At 43.1% G+C, this 19,162-nt stretch overlaps 1 protein-coding gene across 1 annotated transcript; it reads right to left on the bottom strand.

Annotated features, from left to right (window-relative positions):
* Positions 1-759: 759 nt before the first annotated feature.
* Positions 760-18,916, bottom strand: LOC122544734 (ankyrin repeat and death domain-containing protein 1A-like). Its single transcript, XM_087985136.1, has 4 exons — positions 18,782-18,916; positions 10,310-10,511; positions 9,447-9,578; positions 760-923 (listed from the first exon to the last, which is right to left on the bottom strand). Exons 1-4 carry the CDS (start codon positions 18,818-18,820, stop codon positions 862-864), a joined length of 435 nt encoding a protein of 144 aa, XP_087841262.1. The 5' UTR covers positions 18,821-18,916; the 3' UTR covers positions 760-861.
* Positions 18,917-19,162: the final 246 nt, after the last annotated feature.

Below are 19,162 nucleotides of genomic sequence, written 5' to 3'. Positions count from 1 at the left end.
CTGCAGACTTGTATCTGAAGCTTGGTTACCAGATTGTGATTTACAGAAGGCATCCTGGTGACAGCCATTTGCAACAGCAAATTTCACTTTGAACAAAATGTTTGGTTTTTTTTTGTTTTAACAGGAAAGAGGATAATAATCTGAAATAGACATTTCTGCTTAGTATACGGTGCATCATTTGCTTTAGTGGAACTTTAAGTGCTAGGACACCGAGGTAACATGTAACAAGTTAGAAGTTATCAGAGCTATTCTGGGATTTTCTTGGTTCACAAGGGTTTACAGAGTAGCCCTTCCCTGGATTGATGTTGCAATGTAATGGTGTTCAAAAGGCAATTAACTTCATTTTTATTCAGTCTCGCTTAATTTAATCAATTTACGTGCAGGTTAGAAGGCTCTTAATTTTATAACACTTGACTCCTCTCAAAAATAAAAATGATATCCATCAGAACCAATCAAAACCCAGCAGGGTCAAAACCCTGAGCACTAGCCTTACATAATTCAAATGGTTTCATCTTATGGACTATGATTGTCAAAGTGTTGGTGATGTGCCTTTGTTTTAATATTTTTTACTCTGTAGTGATATCACCCACTTTAACAGACCAAAACACATAAATAGAAAGTGGAACAGAACACGGAGGCTCACTGATAATATTACGTAGCATGGTGACGAAACATCTGAGAACAAACCTTCCAGCTCAGCGAGCAAACTTACAACCTGAACCTGAAACTGAGCTACAAATCTTCTCAAAAATTGAAACTTATACTTATAAATCAATTTATTTTAAAAGATATTTCAGGAAAACAGTGCGAAGAAACATTATTCAATAATAGATGTTGTTCCACCTGTGCCTTCTGTACCACTCACATCACTTTGCACTTCTGCGATGAATCCTTCTCTGTATTCGCCTGTCTACGTATTTTCTCTGTTGAACAAAGACAATTCTGGTAAAATAAACGTTCACAATAATAATATAAAATTTAGGTCATATTAAACGTTTAAAATGCACTGCTGTGAAACTGACACAATTGAAACTTAGATCCCCTACAGTGTGGAAACAGGCCCTTTGGCCCAACCAGTCCACACCGACCCTCCAAAGAGTAACCCACCCAGACCCATTTCCCTGTGACTAATGCACCTAACAGTATGGACAATTTGGCATGGACAATCCACCTGACCTGCACATCTTTGTGACTGTGGGAGGAAACCGGAGCACCCGGAGGAAACCCACGCAGACACTGGGAGAATGTGCAAACACCACACAGACAGTTGCCCGAGGCTCGAATAGAACCTGGGACCCTGGTGCTGTGAGGCAGCAGTGCTAACCACTGAGCTATCGTGCCGTGATGCAATAGATCAAACTCTTTCCAGGCCACTTGTATCACACAGAATGCCAATAGACTAGATCCCTTCAAATTCATCATAATCCTACAGAATCTCAATGACCCATAGATTTCCCACTCACTCACTGCACTGAATCCCTCTTCACAATCACCGTACAGAATCTCAGTGACCCATAGATTTCCCACTCACTCACTGCACTGAATCCCTCTTCACAATCACATACAGAACCTCAGTGACCCATAGATTTCCCACTCACTCACTGCACTGAATCCCTCTTCACAATCACATACAGAATCTCAGTGACCCATAGATTTCCCACTCACTCACTGCACTGAATCCCTCTTCACAATCACCGTACAGAATCTCAATGACCCATAGATTTCCCACTCACTCACTGCACTGAATCCCTCTTCACAATCACATACAGAACCTCAGTGACCCATAGATTTCCCACTCACTCACTGCACTGAATCCCTCTTCACAATCACATACAGAACCTCAGTGACCCATAGATTTCCCACTCACTCACTGCACTGAATCCCTCTTCACAATCACATACAGAATCTCAGTGACCCATAGATTTCCCACTCACTCACTGCACTGAATCCCTCTTCACAATCACATACAGAACCTCAGTGACCCATAGATTTCCCACTCACTCACTGCACTGAATCCCTCTTCACAATCACATACAGAACCTCAGTGACCCATAGATTTCCCACTCACTCACTGCACTGAATCCCTCTTCACAATCACATACAGAACCTCAATGAACCATAGATTTCCCACTCACTCACTGCACTGAATCCCTCTTCACAATCACCATACAGAATCTCAATGACCCATAGATTTCCCACTCACTCACTGCACTGAATCCCTCTTCACAATCACCATACAGAATCTCAATGGACCAAATCTCTACTCATTTATTATACAAAATCCTAATGTGCCAGATAACTTCCTTATCACACCAATTATAGAGAGTTAAAACAAACAATATTCCTTTTTAATCATGCCCATCCGAAGAATCCCAATGGACCAGATTTCTTTCTAATCACTCCCATCATATGGAATGTGAAAAGACCAGAACGCTTCCACATCATGCCACAGAATCCCTCTGGATCAGAATTGTATATAGTGTATTGCTCATCAGATAGAATCTGAATGTACCAGATCCGTTCCCAATCATACCCATCATTCAGAATTTCAATGGAGCAGATCTCTTTTCACTCTGATTATAAAGAATCCCAATGAACCAAGTTCTTATTTATTCCCATCATGCAGAATCCCAGTGGACCAGATTCCTCTTTCCTCTCATCACACAAAATCCTAATTAATCAGATCCCTTTTATTTAACTACTATCACACCAGATCCCTCCTTATTCACTCCCTCACATAATTCCATTGGACCAGTTCTCTTCCACATCATGCCCATTATGCACAATCCATTTCTCCAGGTGCCTATTTACTCCTGTCCCAATGGATAATCCTTAATAATTACTCAGAGAGGCATGGCCAATGGATATTTCTTGGGATGGGGGAAGGTTTGTAGCCAAATTTCCCAGGGGACTCTTGGTTTTCCTGATAAATATTAACGATCTGGATATAGGGAAAATTTCAAAGCTTGCAGATGACACCAAACATGAAAGAATTATAAACTGTGATAAGGACAGAGTAGAATTTCAGGAGGACAGTGACAAGTTGGTGGAATGGACAGTTAGGTAGCAGACAAGGCTCAATGCAGCGAAGTGTGAGGTGATGCACTTTGGTCAGAGGAACGTTGAAAGACAATATAGATTAGGGGCTACAATTCCAAAGCTGGTACAGGAGCAGACAGATCTGGGTATATGTGTTCACAGATCACTAAAGCTGGCAGGACAAGTGAAGAGAACAGTTAATAATACTTGCAACATTCCCAGCTTTACGAATAGGAGCATTGAGTATAAGAGCAGGGAGATGATGTTGAACTTGTACCTGTTAGACCTCAGCTGGTCTATTGTGTACAGTTGTTGGCTGCCCATTAAAGGAAATATTTGAATGGACTGGAGAGACTTAAGAAGTGATTTACAAGAATGGTGCCAGGAATTAGAATCTTCAGTTATAAGAATAGATTGAAAACGTAGGTACTGTTCTCTTTGGAGAGAAAAAGGCTGAGAGAAAGTATATTCCTGTCAGGGTGAAAGGGAAGGCTGGTAGGTTGTGGGAATGCTGGATGACTAAAGAAATTGAGGGTTTGGTTAAGAAAAAGAAGGAAGCAGATGTAAGGTATAGTCAGGATAGATCGAGTGAATCCTTAGAAAAGTATAAAGAAAGTAGGAGTATACTTAAGAGGGAAATCAGGAGGGCAAAACAGGGACATGAGATAGCTTTGGCAAATAGAATTAAGGAGAATCCAAAGGGTTTTTACAAATACATTAAGGACAAAAGGGTAACTAGGGAGGGAATAGGGCCCCTCAAGGATCAGCAATGCGGCCTTTGTGTGGAGCCGCAGAAAATGGGGGAGATACTAAACGAGTATTTTGCATCAGTATTTACTGTGGAAAAGGATATGGAAGATATAGACTGTAGGGAAATAGATGGTGACATCTTGCAAAATGTTCAGATTACAGAGGAGGAAGTGCTGGATGTCTTGAAACGGTTAAAAGTGAATAAATCCCCAGGACCTGATCAGGTATACCCAAGAACTCTGTGGGAAGCTAGAGAAGTGATTGCTGGGCCTGTTGTTGAGATATTTGTATCATCGATAGTCACAGGTGAGGTGCCGGAAGACTGGAGGTTGGCAAACGTGGTGCCACTGTTTAAGAAGGGTGGTAAGGACAAGCCAGGGAACTATAGACCGGTGAGCCTGACCTCAGTGGTGGGCATGTTGTTGGAGGGAATCCTGAGGGATTTGGAAAGGCAAGGACTGATTAGGGATAGTAAACATGGCTTTGTGTGTGGGAAATCATGTCTCACAAACTTGATTGAGTTTTTTGAAGAAGTAACAAAGAGGATTGATGAGGGCAGAGCAGTAGATGTGATCTATATGGACTTCAGTAAGGCGTTCGACAAGGTTCCCCATGGGAGACTGGTTAGCAAGGTTAGATCTCACGAAATAAGGGAGAACTAGCCATTTGGATACAGAACTGGCTCAAAGGTAGAAGACAGAGGGAGGTGGTGGAGGGTTGTTTTTCAGGCTGGAGGCCTGTGACCAGTGGAGTCAGTAGAGTCAGTGTGGATAGAGCTTCGAAATACCAAGGGTAAAAAGACCCTCTTGGGAGTCATCTACAGGCCCCCAAACACTAGTCTGGATGTCGGATGTAAGTTAAATCAGGAGCTGAAATTGGCCTGTCGCATACAGTTGTTATGGGGGATTTTAACATGCAGGTAGACTGGGAGAATCAGGATGGTATTGGGCCACAAGAAAGAGACTTTGTGGAGTGCCTCAGAGATGGATTCTTAGAGCAGCTGGTGCTGGAGCCGACCAGGGAGAAGGCAATTCTGGATCTGGTATTGTGCAACGAACCAGAATTGGTCAGAGACCTCGAAGTGAAGGAGCCATTGGGAAGTAGTGACCATAATACAATAAGCTTCAATCTGCAATTTGAGAGGGAGAGGATACAGTCGGAAGTGACAGTACTTCTGTTGAATAAAGGGAATTATGGAGCTATGAGGGAGGAGCTGGCCAAAGGTCAATGGTGCAATACCTTAGCAGGGATGACAGTGGAGGAACAATGGCGGATATTTCTGTGTATAATGCAGAAGTTGCAGGATCAGTTCATTCCTAAAAGGAAGAAAGATCCCAGGAGGAGGCATGGGTGGCTGTGGCTGACGAGGGAAATAAAGAAACATATAAAGTTAAAAGAGAAAAAGTATAACATAGCTCAGATAAGTGGGAAAACTGAGGACTGGGAAGCTTTTAAAGAGCAACAGAGGATTACTAAGAAAGAAATACGCAGAGGAAAAATGAGGTACGAAAGTAAACTGGCCAAGAATATTAAGGAGGATAGTAAAAGCTTTTTTAGGTATGTGCAAGGCAAAAAAATGGTTAGGACAAAAATTGGGCCGTTGAAGACAGAAACAGGGGAATATATTACTAGGAACAAAGAAATGGCAGAGGAATTAAATGGGTACTTCAGATCTGTGTTCACTTGGGAAGACACAAGCAATCTCCCTGAGGTAACAGTGGCTGAAGGACCTGAACTTAAGGGAATTTATATTTGCCAGGAATTGGTGTTGAAGAGACTGTTAGGTCTGAAGGTTGATAAGTCTCCGGGGCCTGATGGTCTGCATCCCAGGGTACTGAAGGAGGTGGCTCGGGAAATCGTGGATGCGTTGGTGATTATTTTCCAGAGTTCAGTAGATTCGGGGTCGGTTCCTGAGGATTGGAGGGTGGCTAATGTTATACCACTTTTTAAGAAAGGTGGGCGAGAGAAAGCAGGTAATTATAGACCAGTTAGTCTGACCTCAGTGGTGGGAAAAATGCTGGATGAAATTACTGCACATCTGGATAGCAGTAACAGGATAGGACAGAGTCAGCATGGATTTATGAAGGGGAAATCATGCTTGACTAATCTTCAATTTTTTGAGGATGTAACTATGAAGTTGGACGAGGGAAATCCAGTAGATGTAGTGTACCTGGACTTTCAGAAAGCTTTTGATAAAGTCCCACACACGAGGTTAGTGAGTAAAATTAGGGCGCATGGTATTGGGGGCAAAGTACTAGATTGGATTGAAAATTGGTTGGCTGATAGGAAACAAAGGGTAGTGTTAAACGGCTCCATTTTGAAATGGCAGGCAGTGACCAGTGGGGTACCGCTGGGATCCGTGCTGGGACCACAGCTTTTTACAATATATGTTAATGATATAGAAGATGGTATCAGCAATAACATTAGCAAATTTGCTGATGATACAAAGCTGGGTGGCAGGGTGAAAAGTGATGAGGATGTTAGGAGATTACAGGGTGACCTGGACAAGTTAGGTGAGTGGGCAGATGCATGGCAGATGCAGTTTAATGTGGATAAATGTATGGTTATCCACTTTGGTAGCAAGAACAGGAAGGCAGACTACTACCTCAATGGAATCAATTTATGTAAAGGGGCAGTACAGAGAGATCTGGGTGTTCTTGTACACCAGTCAATGAAGGCAAGCATGTAGGTACAGCAGGTAGTGAAGAAGGCTAATAGCATGCTGGCCTTCATAACAAGAGGAATTGAGTATAGAAGCAAAGAGGTGCTTCTGCAGCTGTACAGGGCCCTGGTGAGACCACACCTGGAGTACTGTGTGCAGTTCTGGTCTCCAAATTTGAGAAAAGACATTCTGGCTATTGAGAGAGTGCAGCGTAGGTTCACGAGGTCAATTCCTGGAATGGCAGGATTACCTTACACTGAAAGACTGAAGCGACTGGGCTTGTATACCCTTGAGTTTAGAAGACTGAGAGGGGATCTGATTGAGACGTATAAGATTATGAAAGGATTGGACACTCTGGCAGTAGGAAACATGTTTCCGCTGATGGGTGAGTGCCGAACCAGAGGACACAGCTTAAAAATACGGGGTAGACCATTTAGGACAGAGCTCAGGAGAAACTTCTTCACCCAGAGAGTGGTGGCTGTGTGGAATGCTCTGCCCCAGAGGGCAGTGGAGGCCCAGTCTCTGGATTCATTTAAGAAAGAGTTGGATAGAGCTCTCAAAGATAGTGGAATCAAGGGTTATGGAGATAAGGCAGGAACAGGATACTGATTAGGAATGATCAGCCATGATTATATTGAATGGCGGTGCAGGCTCGAAGGGCTGAATGGCCTACTCCTGCACCTATTGTCTATTGTCTATTGAGTGCCACAAGGATTGGTGCTGGGCCCTCTACTTTTTGTCATTTACATAAATAATTTGGATGCGAGCATAAGAGGTACAGTTAGTAAGTTTGCAGATGACACCAAATTTGGAGGTGTAGTGGACAGCGAAGAGGGTTTCCTCAGATTACAACAGGATCTGGACCAGGTGGGCCAATGGGCTGAGAAGTGGCAGATGGAGTTTAATTCAGATAAATGCGAGGTGCTGCATTTTGGGAAAGCAAATCTTAGCAGGACTTATACACTTAATGGTAAGGTCCTAGGGAGTGTTGCAGAACAAAGAGACCTTGGTCTGCGGGTTCATAGCTCCTTGAAAGTGGAGTCGCAGGTAGAAGGTGTTTGGTATGCTTTCCTTTATTGGTCAGAGTACTGAGTACAGGAGTTGAGAGGTCATGTTGCGGCTGTACAGGACTTTGGTTAGGCCACTGTTGGAATATTGCGTGCAATTCTGGTCTCCTTCCTATCGGAAAGATGTTGTGAAACTTGAAAGGGTTCGGAAAAGATTTACAAGGATGTTGTCAGAGTTGGAGGATTTGAGCTACAGGGTGAGGCTGATCAGGCTGGGGCTGTTTTCCCTGGAGTATCGGAGGCTGAGGGGTGACCTTACAGAGGTTTACAAAATTATGAGGGGCATGGATTGGATAAATAGTCAAAGTCTTTTCCCTGGAGTCGGGGAGTCCAGAACTGGAGGGCATAGGTTTAGGATGAGAGGGGAAAGATATAAAAGAGACCTAAGGGGCAACTTTTTCACGCAGAGGGTGGTACGTGTATGGAATGAGCAGCCAGAGGATGTGGTGGAGGCTGGTACAATTACAACATTTAAGAGGCGTTTGGATGGGTATATGAATAGGAAGGGTTTGGAGGGACACGGGCCGGGTGCTGGCAGGTGGGACTAGATTGGGTTGGGATATCTGGTCGGCATGGACGGGTTGGACCGAAGGGTCTGTTTCCGTGCTGTACATCTCTATGACTCTATTTGATTGAAGTTTTCAAAATCATGAGCAAGCCCAATACAGTAGATAGGGAGAAGCTATTCCCATTTATAAAATGAACAACAATGAGAGGGGCGTAGATTTAAAGTGATGTGCAAACAGATGAAGGATAATTCAAGAACATCCTTTTTCACAGCAAGTATTTAAGGAATGAAATGCATTTCCTGGAAGCATCAACTGAGGTAATCAAGTGGACATTGGATGATTATTTTGATAGAATGGTGGGCAGGGATATGGGTAAAAGGGAGGGGATTATGGCTATATAAATTACCTCTTGCTGCACCATAACAATTCTGTAATTCTGTGATCCATCATAAAGAATCCAGGAGAAAGCAGGAACTGCAGATGCTGGAAAAGTCAAAGTCAAAAAGGGTGGTGCTGGAAAAGCGTAGCAAGTCAGGCAGCAGCTGAGTAGCAGGAGAGTCGACGTTTCAGGCATAAGCCCTTACCAGGATGCAGCATGACCTGCTGTCCTTTTCCAGCACCCGCCCTTTTCAATAAATCACGTGATTAATAATCCAGAGGCCCAGGCTAATGTTCTGGGTCATTGGTTCAATCACACCACAACAGCTGGAGAAATTTGATTGCAAATAGTAATTCTGTCGTATAAAGACAGTCTCAGTAATCTGTCACCAATCGTCGTAAAAATCCATCTTGTTCATCAATGCCCTTTTGAGATTGAAATCTGCCTAAAGTAACCTGGCTTGTCCAACATGTGACACCAAACCTACAACAACGTGGTTGGCTCTTAATTGCCTTCTGAAATGGTTATGCAAGTTACTTAGCTCGAGGACAATGTTAGGATGGGCAACAAATGCTGGCCTTTCCAGCAACGTCAAAATCTCAAGAAAGATTAAAGAAAAAAATACAGAATCTAAGTGGATCAGATCCCTTCCATGTCACCCTCATCACTTAGGATCCCAGTCAAACTGTTTTAAATCATTTTCCATTCACCCTTCTTGTGTAGAATTTCAATGGATCACTAGTTCCCTGGAACACTGATAGGGATTTCAAGACACAAGTTAACACAGAACAACTGTAATCAAAAACACGAGGACCCAATGAGAATCAGTGGCTTCAAGGACATCGAAATGTTCCCACTAAGGAAGATAAACGTTAACCACGATGAATAAAACTTTGGGATTGATTACACTAAGTTTATAGTTAACTAGATTAACTAAAATGTGGACTAGTATGAATTGTGAGGACTCATAATTCATTTAGGCCATTCTAATGAATATACTTCAGCCCTGTAGCTTTAAACCAGCTGGAGGTCATAGTCACCTGCTACTTTAGCTTTTTCAATTTTCACCAGACTTTCATACAGCTCCTTGATGGGATTCTTGCCCAAGGTGATAATCCCATGAAGCCAGATCAGCAGCATTCGGTAACCATGCTCCTTATAACTGTTCCTTCCTGCATACAAAATGAAAATCAGACAGAGGAGGGCTCACCTCAGGATAATTCAGATTAATGTTAACACAAATTTGAAACTTTTAAATTCATTGAGCATCGTTATTCCTCCTCACTTTATGCTCAGGAATGCACAAACCAACATTTTCACTCTGAATCTAATCTGTACTGTCTCTGCGCTGGGAGTGTTTGATGGGGACAGCTAGGAGGAAGGTTTACTCTATACCTAATCTAATGCTAAATTGTTCCAGGAATGCTTAATGGAAACAATACAGAAGGAGCTTTACACTGTATCTAACCCAATACTGTACCTATCCTGGGAAAGTTTCAGGCACAGAGTGTAGGGGAAGCTTTATTCTGTATCAAACACCATGCTGTACCTGGGAGAGTTTGATTGGGGTATTGTAAGATCATATGTTTAAATCGTTTCTGTCTTTTTCGTGGTGAAGCAAAAGAACAGCAAATAAGCAACCAAGCTGGAAAATTGGCTGTCATCAAATGTGACTTCAAATACATCAACAGGGTAATGTTCAAGATAGTGATTACCTGAACAGCCACTGATACCCATCCTTGACACAGGCCGTCAGTCTCAGGTTGTTTTAAACTAAAGCAGGTCAGTTTTCAATTAATATTGAAGGCATTATTTTCTTTCTCAATTGTCCCAATGTTTGTTCCAAATTTGCCTGACATCCCCCACTATTCAGTTGTAATTTTCTGCTCTTTGCTTCATATACCTGTCCACTGAGTCTCCACAGCTTTGATGTGTTTCTTGGAGAAATCCCAGTGCTCTGCCAACTTCTTCCAATCACCTGGCTTCAGGTGCTTTGTGGCCAAGTTCCAAAGCACAGAGCGGACATGATCCAGATTCTGCACATGGTTGAATGTGAGGTCCGGTACAGAGTCCCCCTGACCTTCAGCTGTAACTTCTGAAGTATCCTAGGGAAAAGAGCAGAAGGACATTTCAATCACAGTCTGGCACAGTCAGAGAGATGACAGTTACTGGAACTGGTGAAAGGTTTATATGGAGGTTAATGGGACTGGGCTGCATCCTAAGTTAATGCAGGGCTTATGCACACTCGAATTGACAAAAGCTGTCCATTATGATGTGTCCAATATCATGACTGGGTGCGTGTTCTCTTCAAATTATTTCCTATCTCATGTCACATAAATCAACTGAAATACTGGACATAACCTCACATCCATTTGTATTTATCAGTACCCTTTCTCAGTTTTTAGATTAGAATAGATACCCTACAGTGTGGAAACAGGCCCTTCAGCCCAACAAGTCCACACCGACCCTCTGAAGAGTAACCCACCCAGACCCATTTCCTAATGCACCTAACACTACGGGTAATTTAGCATGGCCAATTCACCTGACCCACACATCTTTGGACTGTGGGAGGAAACCGGAGCACCCGGAGGAAACCCACACAGACACGGGGAGAATGTGCAAATGCCACATAGTCACCCGAGGCTGGAATCGAACCTGGGACCCTGGGGCTGTGAGGCAGCAGTGCTAACCACTGAGCTACTGTGCCGCCCCTTGACAGATTCGTGGCCAAAACAAAACTCATGAACCACCACATTTCAACCTGACGTGAAAACAAGAGCTGGTTTAGTTCAAACTTTCTGCATTTACTCTCGGCTCCACTATCAGGATTGGCCTAGATTTAGCCGGGGAAACACAGGATTTGACAGACAGATGCTGGTCTCCTCGAATGAGAAGGAAATACTGTCTGCTACAGCCCAATGGGTACAAGCTTTGCATCAGTCAATAGGTCATGATTTCAATCCCCACTTGTTAGACCTGAATACAAAATCTAAACTAGCGTTCTAGTGTGATGCTGAGCCAGAGGGAAAACCCAGTAAAACTTGCAAAAGACAAACTCATCTTGTATACTTCAGTATGGAGGACCAGTATGAGCAGTACATTAATTTTCAAGTATTAGTTTTTTAAAAAAATATATATTTTCTTCTTGGAAAAGGAGCATTGCACTGTTGGAAGTGCTGTCTTTTGAGATAAATTGGAGATCCTGTCTGCTTTCTTAGCTGGACATAAGCAATCCCATGCACTATTCAGAGTCAGGGAGATTTTACCCAGATCCTGGCCAATATTATCCATCAACCAAGCAATTACAAACATATGAATTGGGAACAGAAATAAATTATTCAGGCCCTCCTGTGTGCTCTGCCATTCAATAAGATCATGGCTGATTGGTTTGTGTTCTGAATTCTCAGCTAACCTGGACAATCATTGACTCCTTTACCAAAAGGAAACTACCTGTCTCTGCCTCAAACATACTCATGATCCCACCTCCCCTACCTTCTGATGCAGAGTTCCAAAGTTGCACCATTCTTTGAGATAAAATAGTTCCTGTCATCCCTGTCTTAAAAGGAAGATCTTTAATTTTAAATGTGCCCTAGTTCTGGACTCACACACAAGTGGAAACATCTTCTCCACATTCAACCTGTCAAGATCATTCAGGATCTTATCAACTTCAAAACAAATTATCGTCCACTCTTCTGAATTCTCATCCAAACAAGCCTGGGCTATCCAGTCTTTCTGTATAAGATAACCACACATTTCAGGTAGCACACCATGAGCTCCACCATTTAACCAAAGGCAGACCAGAGAGAAGAAAGCATGAGGTGTGGTGTAGAGGGGAGGGTCTTAGATATTTGGGACATTGTGACCAATTTTGGGAAAGGACAATGTTCTTACAGCAGAGATGGCTTCACCTGAGCAAATCTCCTGGAAGAGAGAGGAAATACTGTAGTCAGGGTAGATTTAAACTTTTAAGCCAGGGCGGTCATAGTCTTAGTCATAGAGATGTACCACATGGAAACAGACCCTTCGGTCCATCCCCTCCATGTCCACGCCGACCAGACATCCCAACCCAATCTAGTCCCATCTGCCAGCACCCAGCCCACCCACATACCCATCCAGATGCCTTTTAAATGCTGGAATTGTAGCAGCCTCCACCACTTCCTCTAGCAGCCCACTCCACACACGCACCACCCCCTGCATGAAAAAGCTGCCCCCCCCCAGGTCCCCCCTCCCATATCTTTTCCCCCTCACCCCGAACCCATGCCCTCCAGTTCTGGACTCCCCACACCAGGGAAAAGACCCAGTGGCTTGTCAAATGGAGGTAGTTTTGAATATACCAGAGAGGGCAAAAGAGAGAAGATGGTGAATGGAGGAAAAGGAAATGAAGGAAGACTTTAGTGCTGACGGTGAACAAAGAAATGATCGTCTTCCATTGGGCTAGAAAGAGACAAGGGCAGCATTAAATTGAATGTTTTTAAATGCACAGAGTATAGTGATCAAAACTGGGGGCTGGAAGCAGAACTCGCTGTGGGTCAATACGACATAATAACACTGACAGAATAGGACTGGACACTTAACGTTAGTAGAAACAGAGTATAGACCCATGAGAAATAAACATGGGGTATCCAAAACTAGAGGACCCTGGATGACGAAGGATGTTGGTGAGAAAATATAAGAAAGAGGAGGCATGTGATGCATGCTGGGATGATAATAATAATAGCAATAAAAACCAGAAAGAGTCTCTCAATTGTAGGGAAAAGGCTAAGGCTAGAATAAGGAAAACTAAAAGCAAGAGGAAAGGGTGACAGGATGTGCTAAAACAAAAAGTGAAATGTTCTTCAAACATATTAATAATAGAACATTAGTGAAGGATAGAGTGGGGCTCGTAAGGAAGGAGAGCTGCTTACTGAGGCAAAGGATATGTTCGAGGTACTAAATGGATATTTTGCTTCTGTCTTTATCAAATTAGAAAATGGTGACAATGGCCCAGTTAAAAATGTGAGTGTTGAGCAACTGAGTGATATCGATAAAGAAGAGTAGGAGAGTAGGAAAGAAGAGAGAAATCAGGAGGGCAAAACGGGGACATGAGATAGCTTTGGCAAATAGAGCTAAGGGGAATCCAAAGGGTTTTTATAAATACGTTAAGGACAAAAGGGTAACTAGGGAGAGAATAGGGCCTCTCAAAGAACAGCAAGGCAGCCTTTGTGTGGAGCCGCAGAAAATGGGGGAGATACTAAATGAATATTTTGCATCAGTATTTACTGTGAAAAAGGATATGGAAGATATAGAAAGTAGGGAAATAGATGGTGACATCTTGAAAAATGTCCAGATTATGGAGGAGGAAGTGCTGGATGTCTTGAAACACATAAAGGTGGATAAATCCTCAGGACCTGATCAGGTGTACCCGAGAACTCTGTGGGGAGCTAGAGAAGTGATTGCTGGGCCTCTTGCTGAGATATTTGTATCGTCGATAGTCACAGGTGAGGTGCCAGAAGATCGGAGGTTGGCAAACGTGGTGCCACTCTTTAAGAAGGGCGGTAAAGACAAACCAGGGAACTATAGACCAGTGAACCTGACGTCGATGGTGGGCAATTTGTTGGAGGGAACCCTGAGGGACAGGATGTACATGTACTTGGAAAGGCAAGGACTGATTAGGGATAGTCAACATGGCTTTGTGCGTGGGAAATCATGTCTCACAAACTTGATTGAGTTTTTTGAAGAAGTAACAAAGAGGATTGATGAGGGCAGAGTGGTAGATGTGATCTATATGGACTTCAGTAAGGCGTTCGACAAGGTTCCCCATCGGAGACTGGTTAGCAAGGTTAGATCTCGTGGAATACAGGGAGAACTAGCCATTTGGATACAGAACTGGCTCAAAGGTAGAAGACAGAGGGTGGTGGTGGAGGGTTGTTTGTCAGACTAGAGGCCTGTGACCAGTGGAGTGCCACAAGGATTGGTGCAGGGTCCACTACTTTTCATCATTTATATAAATGATTTGGATGCGAGCATAAGAGGTACAGTTAGTAAGTTTGCAGATGACACCAAAATTGGAGGTATAGTGGACAGCGAAGAAGGTTACTTCAGATTACAACAGGATCTGGACCAGATGGGCCAATGGGCTGAGAAGTGGCAGATGGAGTTTAATTCAGATAAATGCGAGGTGCTGCATTTTGAGAAAGCAAATCTTAGCAGGACTTATACACTTAATGGTAAGGTCCTAGGGAGTGTTGCTGAACAAATAGACCTTGGAGTGCAGGTTCATAGCTCCTTGAAAGTGGAGTCGCAGGTAGATAGGATAGTGAAGGCGGCGTTTGGTATGCTTTCTTTTATTGGTCAGAGTATTGAGTACAGGAGTTTGGAGGTCATTTTACGGCTGTACAGGACATTGGTTAGGCCACTGTTGGAATATTGCGTGCAATTCTGGTCTCCTTCCTATTGGAAAGATGTTGTGAAACTTGAAAGGGTTCAGAAAAGATTTACAAGGATGTTGCCAGGGTTGGAGGGTTTGAGCTATAGGGAGAGGCTGAACAGGCTGGTGCTGTTTTCCCTGGAGCGTCGGAGGCTGAGGGGTGACCTTATAGAGGTTCACAAAATCATGAGGGGCATGGATAGGATAAATAAACAAAGTATTTTCCCTGGGTTGGGGGAGTCCAGAATTAAAGGGCATAGGTTTAGGGTGAGAGGGGAAAGATATAAAATGGACCTAAGGGGCAACTGTTTCACACAGAGGGTGGTACATGTACGGAATGAGCTGCCAGAGGAAGTGGTGGAGGCTGGTACAATTGCAACATTTAAAAGGCATCTGGACGGGTATATGAATCAGAGGGGTTTGGAGGGATATTGGCCGGGTGCTGGCAGGTGGGATTCCATTGGGTTGTGATATCTGGTTGGCATGGATGGGTTAGACTGAAGGGTCTGTTTCCATGCTGTACATCTCTATGACTCTAAGAGGTGCTAATAGGACTGGCAGCATTTCAGGTAGAGAAATCGCCAGGCCTGGATGGGATGGATCCTAGGTTGCTGACAGAGTCACGAGAGCTATCAGAAATTTTCCAGTCCTTTCTGAACACAGAATTAGTCCTCTGGGACTGGAGGATTGCAAATGTGACACCATTGTTTAAGGAAGGGGCAAAGGATAACTCAGGAAACTACAGCCTGACATTCGTAGTGGGAAAACACATGAAGGCCATTATACGGGATAAGGTAAATATATTCTTAGAGAAAATTAACTTAATACGAGATATTAAACGTGGCTTTGTCAAGGGCAAGTCACATCTGACAAATGTAATAGCTTTAGATCAAACTCCCTACAGTGTGGAAACAGGCCCTTCGGCCCAACCAGTCCACACTGACCCTCCGAAGAGTAACCCACCCAGACCCATTTCCCTCTGACTAATGTACCTCCCACTACGGGCAATTTAGCATGGCCAATTCACCTAACCTGCACATCTTTGGACTGTGAGAGGAAACCGGAGCACCCGGAGGAAACCCACGCAGACACGGGGAGAACGTGCAAACTCCACACAGTCAGTCGCCTGAGGCTGGAATTGAACCTGGGACCCTGGTGCTGTGAGGCAGCAGTGCTAACCACTGAGCAACCGAGTTCTTTGATGAGGTAACACAGGCAATGAATGAAGGTAGTGCTGTGGATGTTGTATATTTGAACTTTCAGACAGCACTTGATACCGAGCCACGTGGCAGGTTGGTTAGCAAGTTAAACATATTTGGGATTAATGGTCCTTGACAACATCGATTAAAAGACAGCTCCAAGATAGGAAACAGAGGGTAGGCATAGACGGTCATTTCTCAGATTGGAGACGAGTTGAAAGTGGTGTTCCCCAGGGATCAGTGTTTTTCTGATTCATATAAATGATTTGGATTTAGATGTTTAGGACAAAATCTCTAAATTTGCTGATGATCCTAAGCTACGGGAGAATAGTGAATTGTGAGGATGATGCTGAGTGACTTCAGACGGACATTGCTAAGTTGGCCAAATGGGCAGACACCTGGCAGATGAATTTCAATGCAGAGAAACATAAGGTTATTGTGTTTTGGTAGCTGTAACATGGAGAGACAACACAGGCTCAATGGGACAACTTTGAGGAGAATACAGGAGCAGAGGGACCTCAGGGTTCAAGTGGATGATTCTCTGAAGGTGGCCAGGGAAATTGAAATAGTTGTAAAGAAAGCTTTATATGATGGGCGGCATGGTGGTTCAGTGGTTAGCACTGCTGCCTCACAGAGTCAGGGACCCCAGGTTCGATTCCAGCCTCAGGCAACTGTTTGCGTGGAGTTTGCACATTCTCCCTGTATCTGCGTGCGCTTCCTCCGAGAGCTCCAGTTTACTCCCACAGTCACAAAGATGTGAAGGTTAGGTGAATTGGTCATGCTAAATTGCCCATAGTGTTCAGGGATGTGTAGATTAGGTGCATTAGCCAGGAGTAAATGTGGAGTAATAGGGTAGGGGAATGGGTCTGGGTAGGTTACTCTTTGGAGCATCAGTGTGGACTTTTTGGGGTGAAAATGGCCTGTTTCCCACTGTAGGGATTCTATGATAGTTCTATGATCTTTGGATTTATAAATAAAGGTATAGAGTATAAAAGCAAATCATTGGTCAGACCACATTCGGAGGACTGTGTTCAGTTCTGGTCACCTTATTTAAGGAAGGATGTTAATACTCTGGAGAGAGTTCAAAGGAGATTTACTGGAATTACACCAGGAATGAGGGATTTTAAATACAAGGAAAGATTAGCGAGATTGGGTTTATTCTCCTGGGTGCAGAGAAAATCAGGAGGTGACCTTACTGAGATGCTCAAAATTATGAACAGTGTTAACAGGGTAAAGAAGGATATTCGGTTTCCCATTAATTGGTATGTCAGTAACTAGGGGACACAACTTAAAGTTTGTCAGTAAGACAGCAAGGAATGAGATGATGAGAAACTTCTTTACTGAGAGAGTTGTCAGGATTTGGAATGTACTTCCTGGGAGATTTCAGAGGAGGGTTCAAGAGAGCTGGATATATGTTTGAAAGGGATGAATTTAGAGGGATAAGGAGACCGGGCTAAGAAGACTAGCTTGGTGGTTGTTTTAGGAGCCATACAGACACAATCAGTCGAATGGCTTCTTTCAATACTGTAAAATTATATGATTCTATCAAACAAGCATGCAATAAGTTCTGGTGCACTCAGTAAGCCCACATTCTATGGACAGATTAAAGAAAACCATCTTGAACATTCTCCAATGCACTTACATCCATCTGACCAAAACTGCACACAGTATTCAAAATGTAGTCTCACAAGTGCCCTGTATAACTTAAACATAACCTCCTCATTTTTATGTTCAATTCCTCTCATAATAGAGGAGAGCATTCCATGTGGCTTTGTAATCGCTTGCTGTACCTGCATACTAAATTTTTGGAACTCATACAACCAGAACACACAGATCCCCTCTGCACCTCACATTTCTGCAGTTGTTCCCCATGTAAATAATACTGTTTGTTTATTCTTCCTACCAAAGAGGGTCGGTGTGGACTTGTTGGGCCGAAGGGCCTGTTTCCACACTATAGAGAATCTAATGTAATCTAATCTAAAATAAAATGATATTCCTTCTGCTGGATTTTTGCCCATCCCCCTTTGTCTATATTGGTCAGCATCCTTGTTACGTTACCTTAATAACAATCTTTCCTACCTATTTTTGTGTCATCTGAAAATTTAGCTCCCAAACCTTCAAATCCCTCATGGAAGTCATTGATACAAACTGTAAAATGTTGAGTGTCCATCACAGATCCCTGCAGGACTCACCATTATCTGGTTTCCCATTCAGAACCACGATTCCCTGATCTTTGTTTTCCTTCTCCACCTATGACACCTTTTCCTCTTCGAACATCCGTTTATATGAGAAGTATCAATATATAAAAAGTTTAAGTTGTGGAGTTATAAATTAGCAATTCAATTTTTTTTTGCATTTGGTCAAAACCGGTTTAATTATGCCAAATAGATATTTTCTTGTAAATGAAACAAAAAGTAGGTATGCATTTTCTTTTATTCTGAATTAAACAGTCAGGTGGAATTGGGCAATTTAGTGGTTTAATCCAATTTTCATATTTGACATGATTCCGGGCTTGACTTCCAGAGCACCATGCCAGCGAATCATGATACTAGATACTGCTGTATTAAAATTGACTTTATTGTCCAGAGATCATAAGTTGTACAATTTAAGTCCTTTTTCTCCCCTTCTAAACAATCACCCAGATTCGACCCTAATTTATTTCTTGGTATACTCAATGAGCCGGAGTGTCTGTTCCACACCCGCCATCCTCTCCTCAGTTGCTGCCTCACGTTAGAAAATTCACAGCACACTGCACCTCAAGAAAACTTACCAGATTCCTTGCGTTGAACCTCTCCATTTTTATAACCATGTCAATCAGAACAGCATGTTGGCTCCGCACAGCGAGATCCAGCGCTGTCTTCCCCTGCTATAGATGAAGTCAGAAGTCACTCCATTTCATTGTGACATATGGTTCTCCACCTTTCGTCAGCCCAGTGGTAAATGGTGCTGAGTTACAAGGAACAGCAGGTCAAAAGTTCCACCTACCCTCTCACCTGCGCTGAGTTAACTGGATGCAGTTACATTTGGCAGTTACAAAATTACATGAAATTACATTTGGCAATATCCACAGAAGTGACAAAAAATTATGACAACAAACATAAGAGGGTAATGTTACTGAAACGGCAGCATACATGAAAGATCAGGCCCCTTG

The sequence above is a fragment of the Chiloscyllium plagiosum genome, unplaced genomic scaffold (genome assembly GCF_037043375.1).
Source record: "Chiloscyllium plagiosum isolate Xiang-an unplaced genomic scaffold, Cpla_swu_hap1 HiC_scaffold_50, whole genome shotgun sequence".
Lineage (NCBI taxonomy): Eukaryota > Metazoa > Chordata > Chondrichthyes > Orectolobiformes > Hemiscylliidae > Chiloscyllium > Chiloscyllium plagiosum.
The sequence above is the reverse complement of the archived record's forward strand: the minus strand, read 5'-3'. Positions and strand labels throughout refer to the sequence as shown.

Bases quoted from the DNA above. Each gene is read 5' to 3' on its own strand.
- LOC122544734 (XM_087985136.1), bottom strand. From the start codon at position 18,820: ATGGTTATAAAAATGGAGAGGTTCAACGCAAGGAATCTG. The intron at 10,512-18,781 runs GTAAGTTTTCTT...TCTTTTCCCTAG, and splicing joins GGTTCAACGCAAGGAATCTG to GATACTTCAGAAGTTACAGC. The intron at 9,579-10,309 runs GTATATGAAGCA...TTTTGTATGCAG, and splicing joins TGTGGAGACTCAGTGGACAG to GAAGGAACAGTTATAAGGAG.